At 43.4% G+C, this 12,968-nt stretch overlaps 1 protein-coding gene across 4 annotated transcripts in view; it reads right to left on the bottom strand.

The window, feature by feature from the left end:
* Nucleotides 1-12,968, bottom strand: part of Epb41l4a (erythrocyte membrane protein band 4.1 like 4A) — a gene marked incomplete at its 5' end in the record, with an annotated part of 221,021 nt that overhangs the window by 29,038 nt on the left and 179,015 nt on the right. For 3 of the 4 annotated variants that reach the window (XM_005382155.2, XM_005382157.2, XM_013513019.1), the window contains 3 exon segments: nucleotides 6,552-6,665; nucleotides 7,033-7,116; nucleotides 9,527-9,617. In XM_005382155.2, the coding sequence (XP_005382212.1) occupies nucleotides 6,552-6,665; nucleotides 7,033-7,116; nucleotides 9,527-9,617 (289 nt within the window). 4 annotated transcript variants of the gene reach the window in all.

Here is a 12,968-nt window from a genome sequence, read left to right as displayed (position 1 = left end):
ACCCAGGTTCCCCGGGCCAGCTCCAAATAGCTGGCTAAGCAACACTGGAAGAACAGCAAGAGCACACTAGATACGCTACAAACCCACATTCATAACCCTCCAGAGGGGCCCCACCACGGCTCAGTGACCTCTGCAGCTTTGTCTAGACTGACTACTTTGCTTCTGCAAAGCAGTATTCACTTTCTCTCTGGCAACTCTGTGGCACATGGCAGCTCTACTTCAGGACAGGACTTTGCTTTCTCCTTCCAAAGGACATAGAATGGAACTCCTTCATCTTCTTGCTAACAAAAATTAAAACTTAGCAACATCTTCCTGTTACCTATGGATCTATCCTAACAAGTACGGTCAGCGCCTCCTCCTGTGCCACCCAGCCCAGGCACCTTGTGTCTTCTCAGTGACGTCATTAACCTCGCACCCACCTCTCACATATACTCAGCTGCCACCTGGCGAGCTCCTTCCGCCAGATTTTAACATTCTCAAGTCTTTACACGATACACATCTCCCTTGGCTCCACATCCCCTCTCTTTTGCCCACCCTGTCCTCTTTCATTCAAAGCCAAACATCTTAAGAGAGATGTCTAAGGCCCTTGCTTTATTTCCTGCCCACTACCCCACTCTGACCAGGGTAGACGTGGCTCTCTTATGCCACCACCCTGGCTTATGCCCTCCTGCTGCCCCCAGTACAGTTGCATCTAACAGTGTAACACTGACATGTGGTCCCGTCCTTATGTCAAATTTTTGGGTAATGATTCAATATACACAACAAGGTATATTGTTCACAGATGATCTAAACTGCATTCCAGGGATGCAATTCTATTCTTCTGCAGGTACGTGAACCACTTGCTTAGTTTACCTTTGATTATCAGTAATTCTTCGCCCACACTCTCCAAGGGAACTGCCTGATTCCTCCTGATTCAGACAGATAGCCAGCTAAGCACAGGTCCACTTGCATCCTCCACAGTTCCTCAGCCCTCACGCTCAGAATTGCACCAAGCTTGCTGCACACAGGTTGCTCTGCTTCACCACTCTCTAGGGAATTCCTTTTGATTCTCTATCATAGATCCCATATTTCTAGATATTAGGACTCCTTGTTTTGGTTTTTGTGGAGTGCATCTTCCTGTATGCAAACAGAACATCTCCATAGCAGGTACAAAGTATGGCTGAAATATATGGTAATGTTTAAATTTTTAAAAATTCATTGCAGGCCAGGTGTGGTGGCATATGCCGCTAATCTCAGCACTTAGGAGGCTGAGGCAGAAGGACTGCCATGATTCTGAGGCCAGCCTGGACTCTAAAGTGAGTTCGAGGCCAGCCTGAAGTACACAGCAAGACCCTGTTTCAACACTCCTCCCAAAATTTATTACTGTAAAACACACACGGCCATGAATCCCCCTCAAAATATCCCCCCTCTCTTGGAACATGCTTATCCCATCGTTCTGGCCACTTTCTGCAGCAGTTTGGGAAGTGGCTGCCAGGTGTGATGAGAACATGGTGAATGCCACCGCTACGTCACTTCTCAGCACAGGCAGACCTGCAGAAATACCATGGCAGGTCCTCCTCTGCCTTATTCACCAGGCCTGGCATTGTTTAACTTCTGCCTCTTCCCCAAGGAAAAGTGATCACAAAAGGTAAATGTTTCAAATCGACTCAGGACATCGAAGCAGCTGTGACAGCAAAATTAAAGGCTCATAAAGAAAGACTTCAAGAAGTGCCCCAGAAAATAGTGAGAAAGACGGGCTAAGCATGTTTCCTGCAAGGGGGAGGGCGATGGGGGGAGGGCCGATGGCAATGCATCCTTTTGTAATAATTTTTTAAAATGTAAGTATTTACTGTATTTTTCAACCATACCTCACACATATTCTATCACCTGAAATTTCTGAAAATGTCTTTCTTGTACACATGTAATTATACTTTTATCTGCGCATATAATCCTAAATTGAAAATCGTCTTTCATATTTTAAGGCAACGCTATCTTCCCTTTTTCTCTGATATTGCTATTAGTATCTTCTTCTACATTTTCACTGTTCTTTTTTCCTTCAGAATTTTATTAACTGAATGTTCGATACCTAGGTTCAATAATTTTATCATCCTCATTTACATATATCTTGTTTTGTGTGAGTTGTACTTTTGAGAAGATTTCCTTAATTTTGTCTTCCCAAGTGGACACTGATTATTTAAATTCTGCCATGTACTTTAAACTCTAAGAATTCTTATTCACTGACTTTGTATGTCGGGGTAGGGGGGGGGTACTGGGGATCAAACCCAGGGCCTCTTGCAGTGAACTACATCTATTCCTGCCTCCTCCCTGTTTTAGACAGGTCCCTGTAAGTTGCCCAAACTTCCGATCCTCCTGCCTCAACCTCCTACTGTGCTGAAATTACAGCCCTGTGCTACCACGTGGGGCAGTATCTGTGCTTTTTTTACAGTGGGATTTTTCTAACCTCATGACTAGGAGATAAAAGACTGGTTTCTAGCATTCTGAAAATAAAGAAAGAGGGTCAAAGATAAAATAAAGCAACATAAAGATCCATACGAAAAGCAGATTTTTATTTATTTATTTTTTTTACTATCTTGATTTTTCCTATGGCCACAATTTCTTTGCCTCCTTTACCCACTAATCCCTTGAAGTAAGTCACTGAATGCTGGAGTTTCTCACAGCTCTGTCACGGGCTTGGTCTTTGTAGTCTATCTAGACTATATGGCCAACGAGCTTCCTCTCTGCTTCATAAATCAATTAAATCCTTAATTCTAACTAAGGATAATTGATATTTCAATCCAAACAGTCTAGCTCCCGATTTATGATCCAAGAACCCAAGTGAATCTCAGACTTCCAAGGTACCACACACTCAACATATCAGAAACTCAACACCTCTGTCCCTTTCAAACCTACAGAGTGTCCTGATGATTCTTAATCATTTCTCATGAACTCATGAATCGGTACAAGCCCAGGTTTCATTCTTGCTAGCTGCCTGACCTCCACCTCTCATACTGATCCTCTCAGTCCTACTGAATCTTTTCGCCTGCTGGTTCAGAACATCACCACTTCCTCTTCTCTCCACATCACCATCGTGTCCACGTCCCCATTCTCCCCAGCTACGGCTCCTATGACAACCAACTGCCTGCCCTCTCCCTTTCCAATATTACACTTTACCCATCTCTCCACAGGACAGTGAGGGTCATCTTCACAAACAGGAATGAAATCAAGTTGTTATACTCTTGTACAAAAACTATCGATCTAAGGAAAAACACCAAACCAGGCCCAGGTAGGTGTAATGTTTGGCCCCATTTTCCTCTCTAGGCTCATTTCTAGCACATGTCGGTTCACTCTCAGCGCTTAAGCAGTACTGGCTTTTTCTCTGCATGGATGCTCCCCACCCCCTTCTAGCTCTCTACCTGCCATGCTCTTTCTCTTCTCTTTGCTCCATTCATCTCAGATCCCAGCTCACAGCCTCAGGAAACCTCTGCCCACACCCCTTACTCAGCAACCTAGCAAATGTCCCCTACTTGCACGAGTTATACAGATGTCCAGTTTGTTAGTCTACCAGACAGTGAGTTACACTTATGACTTGGATACTTCTCAGTACGCATGCTGGGCTTCAATTTTAAAAGGTTTTTTAAACTCCCCTAAGACCAGATAAATCATCTTTATATAACATATCAAAGTTATAATTACACATGTATTTATGTGATTCATGTACTTCTAATAGCCTGTGAGCTCCCCAAGGACAGGGACTTTGTATAGTTTTGTTGAGCATACTGCCTGACACATAGAAGGCACAAAATAAACATTTCTGAGTGTAAAGATGGAAGCTGAGAGGTATAACTATATTCTACTGCCAGAAAGCATTGTGGTGTTTTTTTCCTTAGAAAAGAAGTATTTAAACAACCAAGTTTCAGGGTACTAATAAACCCTGAAAATTATATGCAAATGTTTATGCATATTTAATTATGTGCCCTTTTTTGGTTGGAGTGAACCTAACATTTTGTCAGACTCTCAGAGGGTTCTATTACCTGACAAAATTATGCAGGACTGTTCCACACTCAGCCAGAATTTGATAGGTTATATTTGTCCCATGACAAACTGGCAAAAATAAGAACTTTTGATGCCTTCTGCACATGTTTATCCTGGTAACCAAAGCAAAACAGAATTTCCTATTATTAAATTTAAATCCTTGGGATTCTTCTATCCTGATGGCAAATCTCAGTTTTAAATGCCAGAGCTAATTCAGCTATGTAGAGATTTGTGCAGGGGGCACAGTGAATGTGTATGAAGATAAAGCCAGACTGACAAGGACAAGGAAAGTTATAGAGCATTCGTAGCTGAAGAGACAGAATAATGCATGTAGCCCTTGTATGTCAACAGAGAGCAATGACTGGCCGTCTCAAAATGAACACGCCCAACAAGAGACCTTTAAGTGACACACAGAACAGACAGAATACTCTATGCTCACTCAGGCAAAAAGATTCTCTTCCCAGTAAATTAAGACAGTCTTTCCCCGGGACTAGGGGAGTGAAAGGGTCTTGTATCCACTCTCCACAATTATTTCTCTGTTTCACAGGAAGCCAGCAGAAAATGTACCTCACTGTAGGAGTCATTAAGTCCAGACTGGGAGATATACGTACTCTGAACAATTTCAAGCAATTAGTTTGGCAAAACATAATATAAATTTTGGCATATTTTAGCACAACTTTATTTTCAAATGTATTAAAATCAAAATGACTATCTGCTTAACGTGTGATAATTTATTTAAAGAGTGCTAAAAAACTACACTAAAGTTACAAAAATCTACTATAGTCTCAGCCAAATCCTCTTTACCACTTATACCCCCTCAGCACAGACACACACACATTTCCACAATATGCTGCCTTGGTTTTAAGTGTTTCCCAGGCTGAACCAGCCCTTGGCATCCCAAGGAGAAAGCTCAATGAAGGCCCGAGTAGAGTCTTTAAATGAGAGCTCATGATCCTCTTTTTCTGACTTCCATTTCTCTCACCCTCAGTTTCCTGAACTGTAAAAGTGAAATGATAATGCTGGCCAAGTATTCTTCACTGAAAGTCAGTCCCGTCTTGCCCCGACTTAACCCCCTCTTCCCTGCCGAGTCTGGAAGCCTGAACACTGTGTTCCTGGGTTCCCTTGCCGGCTGCATTCCAGAGGAAAAACCTGAAGGTAGCAGAGGAGCAGAAGTGACTTTACTTCTGGTAGCAACTGTGGCCCCGACGCCGACATTCCTGAGAAGCAGGAGGTCCGCAGCGCGAGCACACTGGGCGCCTGCAGAAGAGGCACCGGCAGCGGTTGCTGCCCAGCATCTGCGGCGGGGCCCACAGCAGCACAGGCTCAGCGCGAAGGTGGAAGTAGCTTCAGTCTCTGGGTAACGCTGCCCTCTGTGTTCCCAGGCTGACAGTAGCGACAGCCACTAGATTTCTTGGTAATAATACTCTGCTTCCTGTGTCCTAAATCCCCGCTCATCTTTGCATCAATCCTTGCCTAATCCCTGTCCGCCGGAAATGCCAAGTCCATTATCAGGATCGAGATAATACACTGCAAAGAGTGCTCAGGCCTTGCCGCACAGATGGCAACTCTGCACAGTTCTAGCCAGCCATCGGTGGCCCTAATCTGAGCATCCTCTTCTCCGTCCCGCGAGGTGAAGGGGAGGTAGACGCTTTATAACTACTAAAGGGTTTCAGCGAAGCTGGACCCAAACTGGAAAATGGTAGGGAGCGACTCGGAAACCCACACAATTAGAAGGCAGCAAGTGAGGAAGGTTCCAAGTGCAAGTATAAAGAGGACAGTGAGACGGGGAGGGCTCTGCCTCCGAACGCACATGCACAGAGAAGGTCCTGATGGTTCTCTCATATTAGAATCTAGACATTTTATAATTATAAAAGTCACTTCTAAATACCAATTATATGGGCAGCCAAAGTAAGACTCAGTTCTTATGATGTAGGAGTGCGAGGAATTTCACCCCTAAGCCATCTCTGCATCTTCCTTTATTGTACCTGTCACGCTGCCCAGCCTGCTTTGCAGAGTTCAAAGCTTCTAGATAAAGACATTTTTGAAAACTAGGCACACGCACAAGATAAAAGCAGATATGCACGCCAACCTGCTACGGAGAGTATAACAGGATTCCCTTCTTCCTGGCTGTGAAAGGGGTTTCCCTTATGTTTATTTAACAGTATCAGTCTGGGGGACAGAGCACCCAGGCTCAGCTGAGAATATTTACCCTTAAATGTAGTTTTATCTTCCCAGGGAGAAATATTAAATATATACTATGTCATACATGTACTATACATATTGTTAACACACATTATTCATAATATGTATTTTTAACGTATCAATTAAGACACAGAAAGCAAGTTCAAATCAATGTATTTTCTATAATCTTTAAAATTCTGGCTGTCTCAGATGAAAAGTGCTTCAGGAGCTCGAGCTTCTTCTATCTTGAGGAGACAAACAATAATGGTATTACGGGAATCACCTGTTACAAAAGTGTGCATGGGCCCCAAAGCGTCCATTGGAAACTGCAAATGCAATGCCATGTTCACTCAGCTTACCTTCTCCTCACTGGCTGCACAGAGTCGTTGTCGCTTCCACAGGAGGGGTTTCGGCGACGCGTGTAAGGGAACTTTGGTGATTTAGTGCGGTCATTGGGAGAGTTGTAGAGTCCGCTGGAGTGTAAGAGGAATGGCCAACATGTCAACTTGGAAGTTTTTACAAGAACTATGACACAGGAAAATTATCATTAATGTATCATTGAGAGAGTTTGCAGAAATAAACCATCACAATGACCTTTCGGGTGGTAATAAGTTTTCTCTTACATCTTTCCAAGAAAAAGACTCATGTTAAGAAACATACAACTGACTTCCACTTCAGAAATGCCCCCAGTCCAGCTGCTTCAGGAATTACCCTAAACCACTGCCAGCTGTGGGGTTCCTTTATTCAGTGCATTACACTAGTAATGCTATTTACTAGTGTTTCTAGTAAAGAGAACCCCTCTGCTATTCCTCTGCTGCAAAACACAATGATTCCCTTTACCTCTGGGGGCCATTTTCTTCCCATGGTGCATGAGATTTGCTTCTTTGGGTATCAGGACTGTTTTCACTCTTTGCTTTTTTAAAGCTTTAATTAAAAAAGAAAATAAATTAATTAAGTAGAAAATAAAAGAAAGCTTACTCACATATTGTTGTGTTCAGTAAAATTCTTTAACAACTGAGGTGCGTGGGGGTGTGCCGATATGGGTTGTATTTTAGATCTGTAACTCGTTCCACATGAAGTGGCTTCCAGCAAATACCTCTGGGCCTCCTCCCTCTTCTAGGTTTATTGCTCTAAGTCAACGGAAGCCAAGTATGTAGATTCCTAAGACACTTTTCAGACACTGCTCAGTTTTCGCATAGGAAGCAAGTGCGATCACGGAATCCAGGAAGAAAGCAGGGCGAGGTGAAGGAAACGCGCCTCCTCCTTCCAACAGTGTCAGAGATTCCTTGGCTACAGACTTGGGTCTGAATCAGTGGCACCCTGTCAGCTCTGGGCAGGCTCAGGCTTCCCGGCATGACCTTTCCTCAACTTCCGCTCTACCTTGGCTTCCTCCTTCCAGATCAGAGTGACTTTCAAATGCTATTTCCTGAACTAGGATCATCTTTCTGTCCTAAGAATGTAAGTATAACTGAGTTGTTATTCAATCCCAACAAATTGTTTGTGAAACACACGGAGACACAGGGGGGGACTCAGCAGAGGCCCTCAGTCACCTGCGGGGCGACAGAGAGCGGCCCGCTCACTTCCTCAGGAGGCTTAGCAGCTGAGAAACAGAGCTACTTAACTCCTAATCCACTTAGGAGGCCTGGCTTTTTGCGGGGTCATCCATATAAGCTGTCCAAGAATACAGCTGCAGCAGAGTTCTTGATGGCCCACAAAACCCACAAAAAGGAGAAAGGAAAAATGACAAGGTCATTTCCAAAGATAAATTTGGATTGTATTGTAGAGTATGGTATCCATATAGGAATTAATATATGCCTATAAAATGATACACCTGACAAAGGCATATATCTCAGTCTTACTAGAGGGTAGTATATTTCATATATAAACATGTTACTTTGATAAAGGCTCAAAAATCTTCTGAAGATCAAATTTCCAAAATAGAATCTCACCTTCTGAAAAGAGGAAACATAGAGATAATGCAACAGTAGAAAGTGTGTGTGTTTAATAAGTCAGAAAGAAATGGCCAGAGTGAGAAATAGGGAGGTGAAAGAGAAATTGAGAGAGGAGATAGGTGTTAAAAAATAGAGCTCAGGTAGTAGGTTACTTGCGTTTTCTCTCCTCAAGCTATTTTCCATCTAGAGCCTGAGTGGGAATTCAGCGACCCTTCAGGTACCATCAGCAGAAATGTGCTGCAAAGGGGAAGGTGCTCTTGCATATTCTAAAAGGCTTGGGATACGAATTTCATGGAAGATTACTGTGCTTAGGTCGGATATACCAGAAGCATACTGTACACATGCAGATGAAGCTGGGTCTATCCACACTGGGACACTGACTCAGGGAAACACAGTAAATGAAAGTATTCAAAGGTAAAGAACTTGTCATTCCAAAAAGAGAATATGTCAGGAAGATGTCCTAGAAATATAAGAAAAAAAGAATGTAGGCAGCAAAACCCTTGGGGAAACACAACTCTTAGAATCCTCATATCTTACAATTATTTTGCTGAGGACTTAGAAACTATATTCCTCAAAGTAGCCACAGTGCAGTGGAATGAACACACCATCATTTACTAACAAAAGACACCAGATGACCTGAGAAGTCTTTGCAGGGCACATATCTGATTGCTTAGATTTCTCTATGCGGCACATGGGGCAACCTCTGTAGAAAAAGGGAGCCTATGAAAGCTGCTCATTGTATGTCTAAAATGCTGTTCCGTGAACATAATTAAAGACAGAAAAAAATGACTCTGAAACAGTGTCTTAACAGAGAACAAGGCTGATCTTTCAGGGAAACAATCCGTGTAATATATGAAGCGGTTTTTCCGCTGGGGAATGCCGCCGGGAAAATTGATGCGGAGGACCATGACAACCCTTCGTGCATATGCAATCATTGACTGAGGAGGCTCTGACACCCCCAAATGCTATAAATCCTCTTCCCGGGACCACAGTTCAGTGCACCACTGTAATGAACACAGTACATTAAACATAAATATCACCTACTTTATTTCACAGGCCCCACTGAGTCTATTATATCACACCATTTTTAAAAAACCACATGGAATGTTCACTTTGCTGCTGAGAATACAGACCACAGATGATCTGTGCGTTCACCGTGCTGTGGCAGGGAGAGCACTTTCTTCCATGAGAGAGGCAGGTCCTGAGGTTTTATATTTCCCTGGCTTTTTAAATATTCTTTGGGCCAGAGATTACCTATTGGAACCCAGGGATCAAAAACATTAGTCCCTTATCTAAGTGAAAGGATTCTTAATGTTGCCAATGGGAAAAACCGTGTTTACGACAGTACAGCATTCTGTGCTTCTTCAGTTAACTACACTGACCTTTTTACTGGTGAAGGTGCGATAATTTTAGTTGTTCCCTCATTTTCTCCGTTTTCCATGTTCGCCGTTACCCGGTTTATGCTGTTTGAACCTAGTAGGAAACACGGGGAAGAAAAGATGGCAGAGAGAAGGAGATATTGATAAGGAAAACACAAAGAAGCAGAAATATTTTAAACGCAACTGCAGAGACACTGTCGCACATTTTACCAATTGATTATAACTCCAAACAGACAATGAACCATCCAGCAGGCCTGAGGTACTCTTTTCTGATATGCATTAAACCCTTAAGCCCTCAACACAACAACGTTCCATGGAGCTGGGGTAGGACCTTTCGAAACTTTTGGAGCTACCTAAGTCTCCACAGACGCTCTAAAAGTGAGCATATCCTAGCACCACGCATTATAACACAAGACATAACAATCAACTCTCGATAACTATGTTGTGAAGATGTTTCTCGGCATGCCACAACAACCCCCATACAAAATTAAACTGAACAACAACAAAAACTTCAAACCTGAAATTATCCCAACTCATAATACAAATGGCCCAACACAAAAAAAAGTGTAATATAAATGCAGTCTGTATCACTCACATACAAAATAGATTTTTTTGTTTTTGTTTTTGTTTTTGTTTTTCCTTCCGGTACCAGGAATCAAACTCACAACCTTGCGCTTGCCAGGCAGGCGCTGTGCCGCTGAGCTAAATCCCCAGCCCCAGAATAAATTTTTTAAAAGTGGTTTTTACACAAAGATCCCCCAAAACTGAAAAACTAAATTCTTAAAAGCTCTTATACCATAGACTTGCACATATGCTAGATGGACCAGCAGAGGGAGCCCGCCACAGACGCAAGGTGGGAAATCTTGATCGGGATAATAATAAGGGAGACACTGTCTTGGAGCTTTGCATCCTGTTCTGGGCCAGAAGCTGATAAGCTTGCAGGAGTGAGATGCGTGGGTTGTAGGGAGAACTCTTCTCCAGCACACACCCACCCTACTCTAAGAGGAAGCTGTCTGATAAGCAGAGGAAACAGCCACCATGGACACCCATGGCTTCGTTCAGTTACGTGTATATGGCATGCAAGTATGGCTTCCTCAGAACTCCTCTTACAGGAGTAGGTTTATAGCTAGAGTCTTTGGATCTAAAACATACTCATCACTAAACCTGGAGGGCTTGAATCCCAAAGTTGGCAATCTAATAAAAGTTAATGTTTATTGAGCACTTATTCTGTGTCAGTTACTACTGCAAGCACTTCACATGCATTTACTCATGTAAACCTCAAAATAATCCCATGAAGTAAATACGCATTTCCAAAGTTGGGCTCTATATCCCAGGGGCCTATAGCTCACAGGGTCGGGACCAGCTTTGGCTCCAGAGACTTAGCACTCAGTTACCCCAATGGTGCTTTCCATCTGTCACCAAGAATGCCTCACAACAGCTCAGGGTAAACTAAGGGTTAAGTGGGAAAGACAGACTCTTCGGGGGACAAGTGCAAGTGATTACTAAGAAAGGGAATGTTTGACACCAAAACCAAGAAGCATCCTTTCTCTCCCGGGCAAGCAGGACTGAAAGAGAAGAGGAACATCTGAACACCCCCAAAGTTGGCAATCTCCTTCCACGGTGGCCTGGAGGCATGTTTGGCTCTCCATTAGGAAAGATAAATATTAACAAGTATAACTCACACAAATAAATAACAATGCTTTCAAATAAGAGTTCCAAAACCATCATTCTAAGGACTATAACATGGAATCAACATCTGAACTTTGTTTCTGCTTTGGAACCCTGTGCCGGAGCCAATACCAATAACTGCATGACATCCTGAACACAGGCATCCGGAAAAGCAACGGTGAGGTAAGTCTAACTCGGTGTAATAAACGGGGAGAACTCGTTCCCTTGAACAACTCCATGTGTATCAAACCTCAGCAGTGTCATTGTCTAAGGCACTTTTGCCACAACCACAAGACCACTAACAAAATCACAAAGGCAAGCTCTCAAAACTGCAAGGATGCTGGGTGTGGTGGTGCATGCCTGTAATCCCAGTACTTGGGAGGCTGAGGCAGGAGGATCACTGCGAGTTTGAGACCAGCCTGGGCTACAAAGTGAACTCAAGGCCAGCCTGAACTGCATTTCTATCTTTCTAGCCTAAGCGGAGGACACATTAGAAGGAGAAATAACCAGAGCCAATAACATTAATGGAAAAAATCTGAGTAAAGGTGAACACCATGTTGTGACCACAGTTCTGTGTAAGCAGCTTAAGAATAAACCGAGGTTTGCGCCAACTCTCATCTCTTCAGACCAACTCCTCTTTCTTTGTCTCACAACCAGTCACTGCGGGGAAAGTAATACTGCCTAACCATTTCCATCTAGCTTTGTTCCAACCCAGTCTGAAACCTGATAAACTGAGTCGGGCACAGTGGCACATGCCTCTAATCCCTTCACTCTGGGAGGCTGAGGCAAAAGGATTGCAAGCTGGAGCCCAGCCTGGGGAGTTTAGTGATTTAGGGAGACCCAGTCTCAAAATATAAAATAAAAAAGTCCTGGGCAGGTAACTCAGTGAAAAGGCCCTGAATTCAATCCCAATAGTACCAAAAACAAAAATTTTTTTAAAATAAATAGGTAGACAATAAAACTAAACAACAGGACCCGGGACAGCAGCAGGTGATGCGGAGTCTGAGATCTACCCCTCCGTCCTCCACTGGCGGGACTCAGGGCTTGCGGGAATGCCAGCGACACCGGAGGGCCCGGCTAAGGCGCACAGGATGGACAGGCGGGACCAGAGGTGTGGAAAGGTCTCGTACAAAGGGGATACTATGACCAACAGGTGGTACGTTCGGAGAAGCGGGGCTGTGCTTGGGCAGGGGGGGTCGCCCCCCTTCTCCTTTCTTATATATTTTTTTTCTTTTCTAAACAACTGGGGAGAACTCCAGCCACAGAGAACTAACCCCGTTCCCCAAATCCAGACACAAAGATCAGACCCAAACCCAGCACAAATCCACCTGCAATCTTGGCTAGAGTACACACTTCTAGGATCCAACCTGGACCTACCACAGAACTATAGCGAGGAGAGGAATTTCACTGCTTTCACGTTTCTGTGTCTGATGGGTTTCCCTCGTGGCATTTGGCTGGGCTAGTGCTCTGTTTTGTTTTTCATTTCGTTTTTGTTGTTTGTTTCTTTGTTTTCTCTTTCTTCTCTCTTTTTCTCTCTGCTCTGTTTGTTTTTCTTTCTGTATGTTATTGTTTCAGTGTGTTTTAGATTCTTTTTTTTTTTTTTCGCTTTTTTCCTTCTATTTCTTTCCTTCCTTCTTTTCTCTCTTGTTCATGATTTCGAACTCTCACCTTCCTTTCCGTTTCAGTCTACTCATCCCCTTTCTCTTTTTCATCAACTAACTCGCTTGACTTTATGAAGCATGTGAGTAAACATGAAAGCATGTGAGTAAACACTGTT

The sequence above is a fragment of the Chinchilla lanigera genome, unplaced genomic scaffold, assembly GCF_000276665.1.
Source record: "Chinchilla lanigera isolate Chin_1 unplaced genomic scaffold, ChiLan1.0 scaffold00017, whole genome shotgun sequence".
Classification (NCBI taxonomy): domain Eukaryota; kingdom Metazoa; phylum Chordata; class Mammalia; order Rodentia; family Chinchillidae; genus Chinchilla; species Chinchilla lanigera.
The sequence above is the reverse complement of the archived record's forward strand: the minus strand, read 5'-3'. Positions and strand labels throughout refer to the sequence as shown.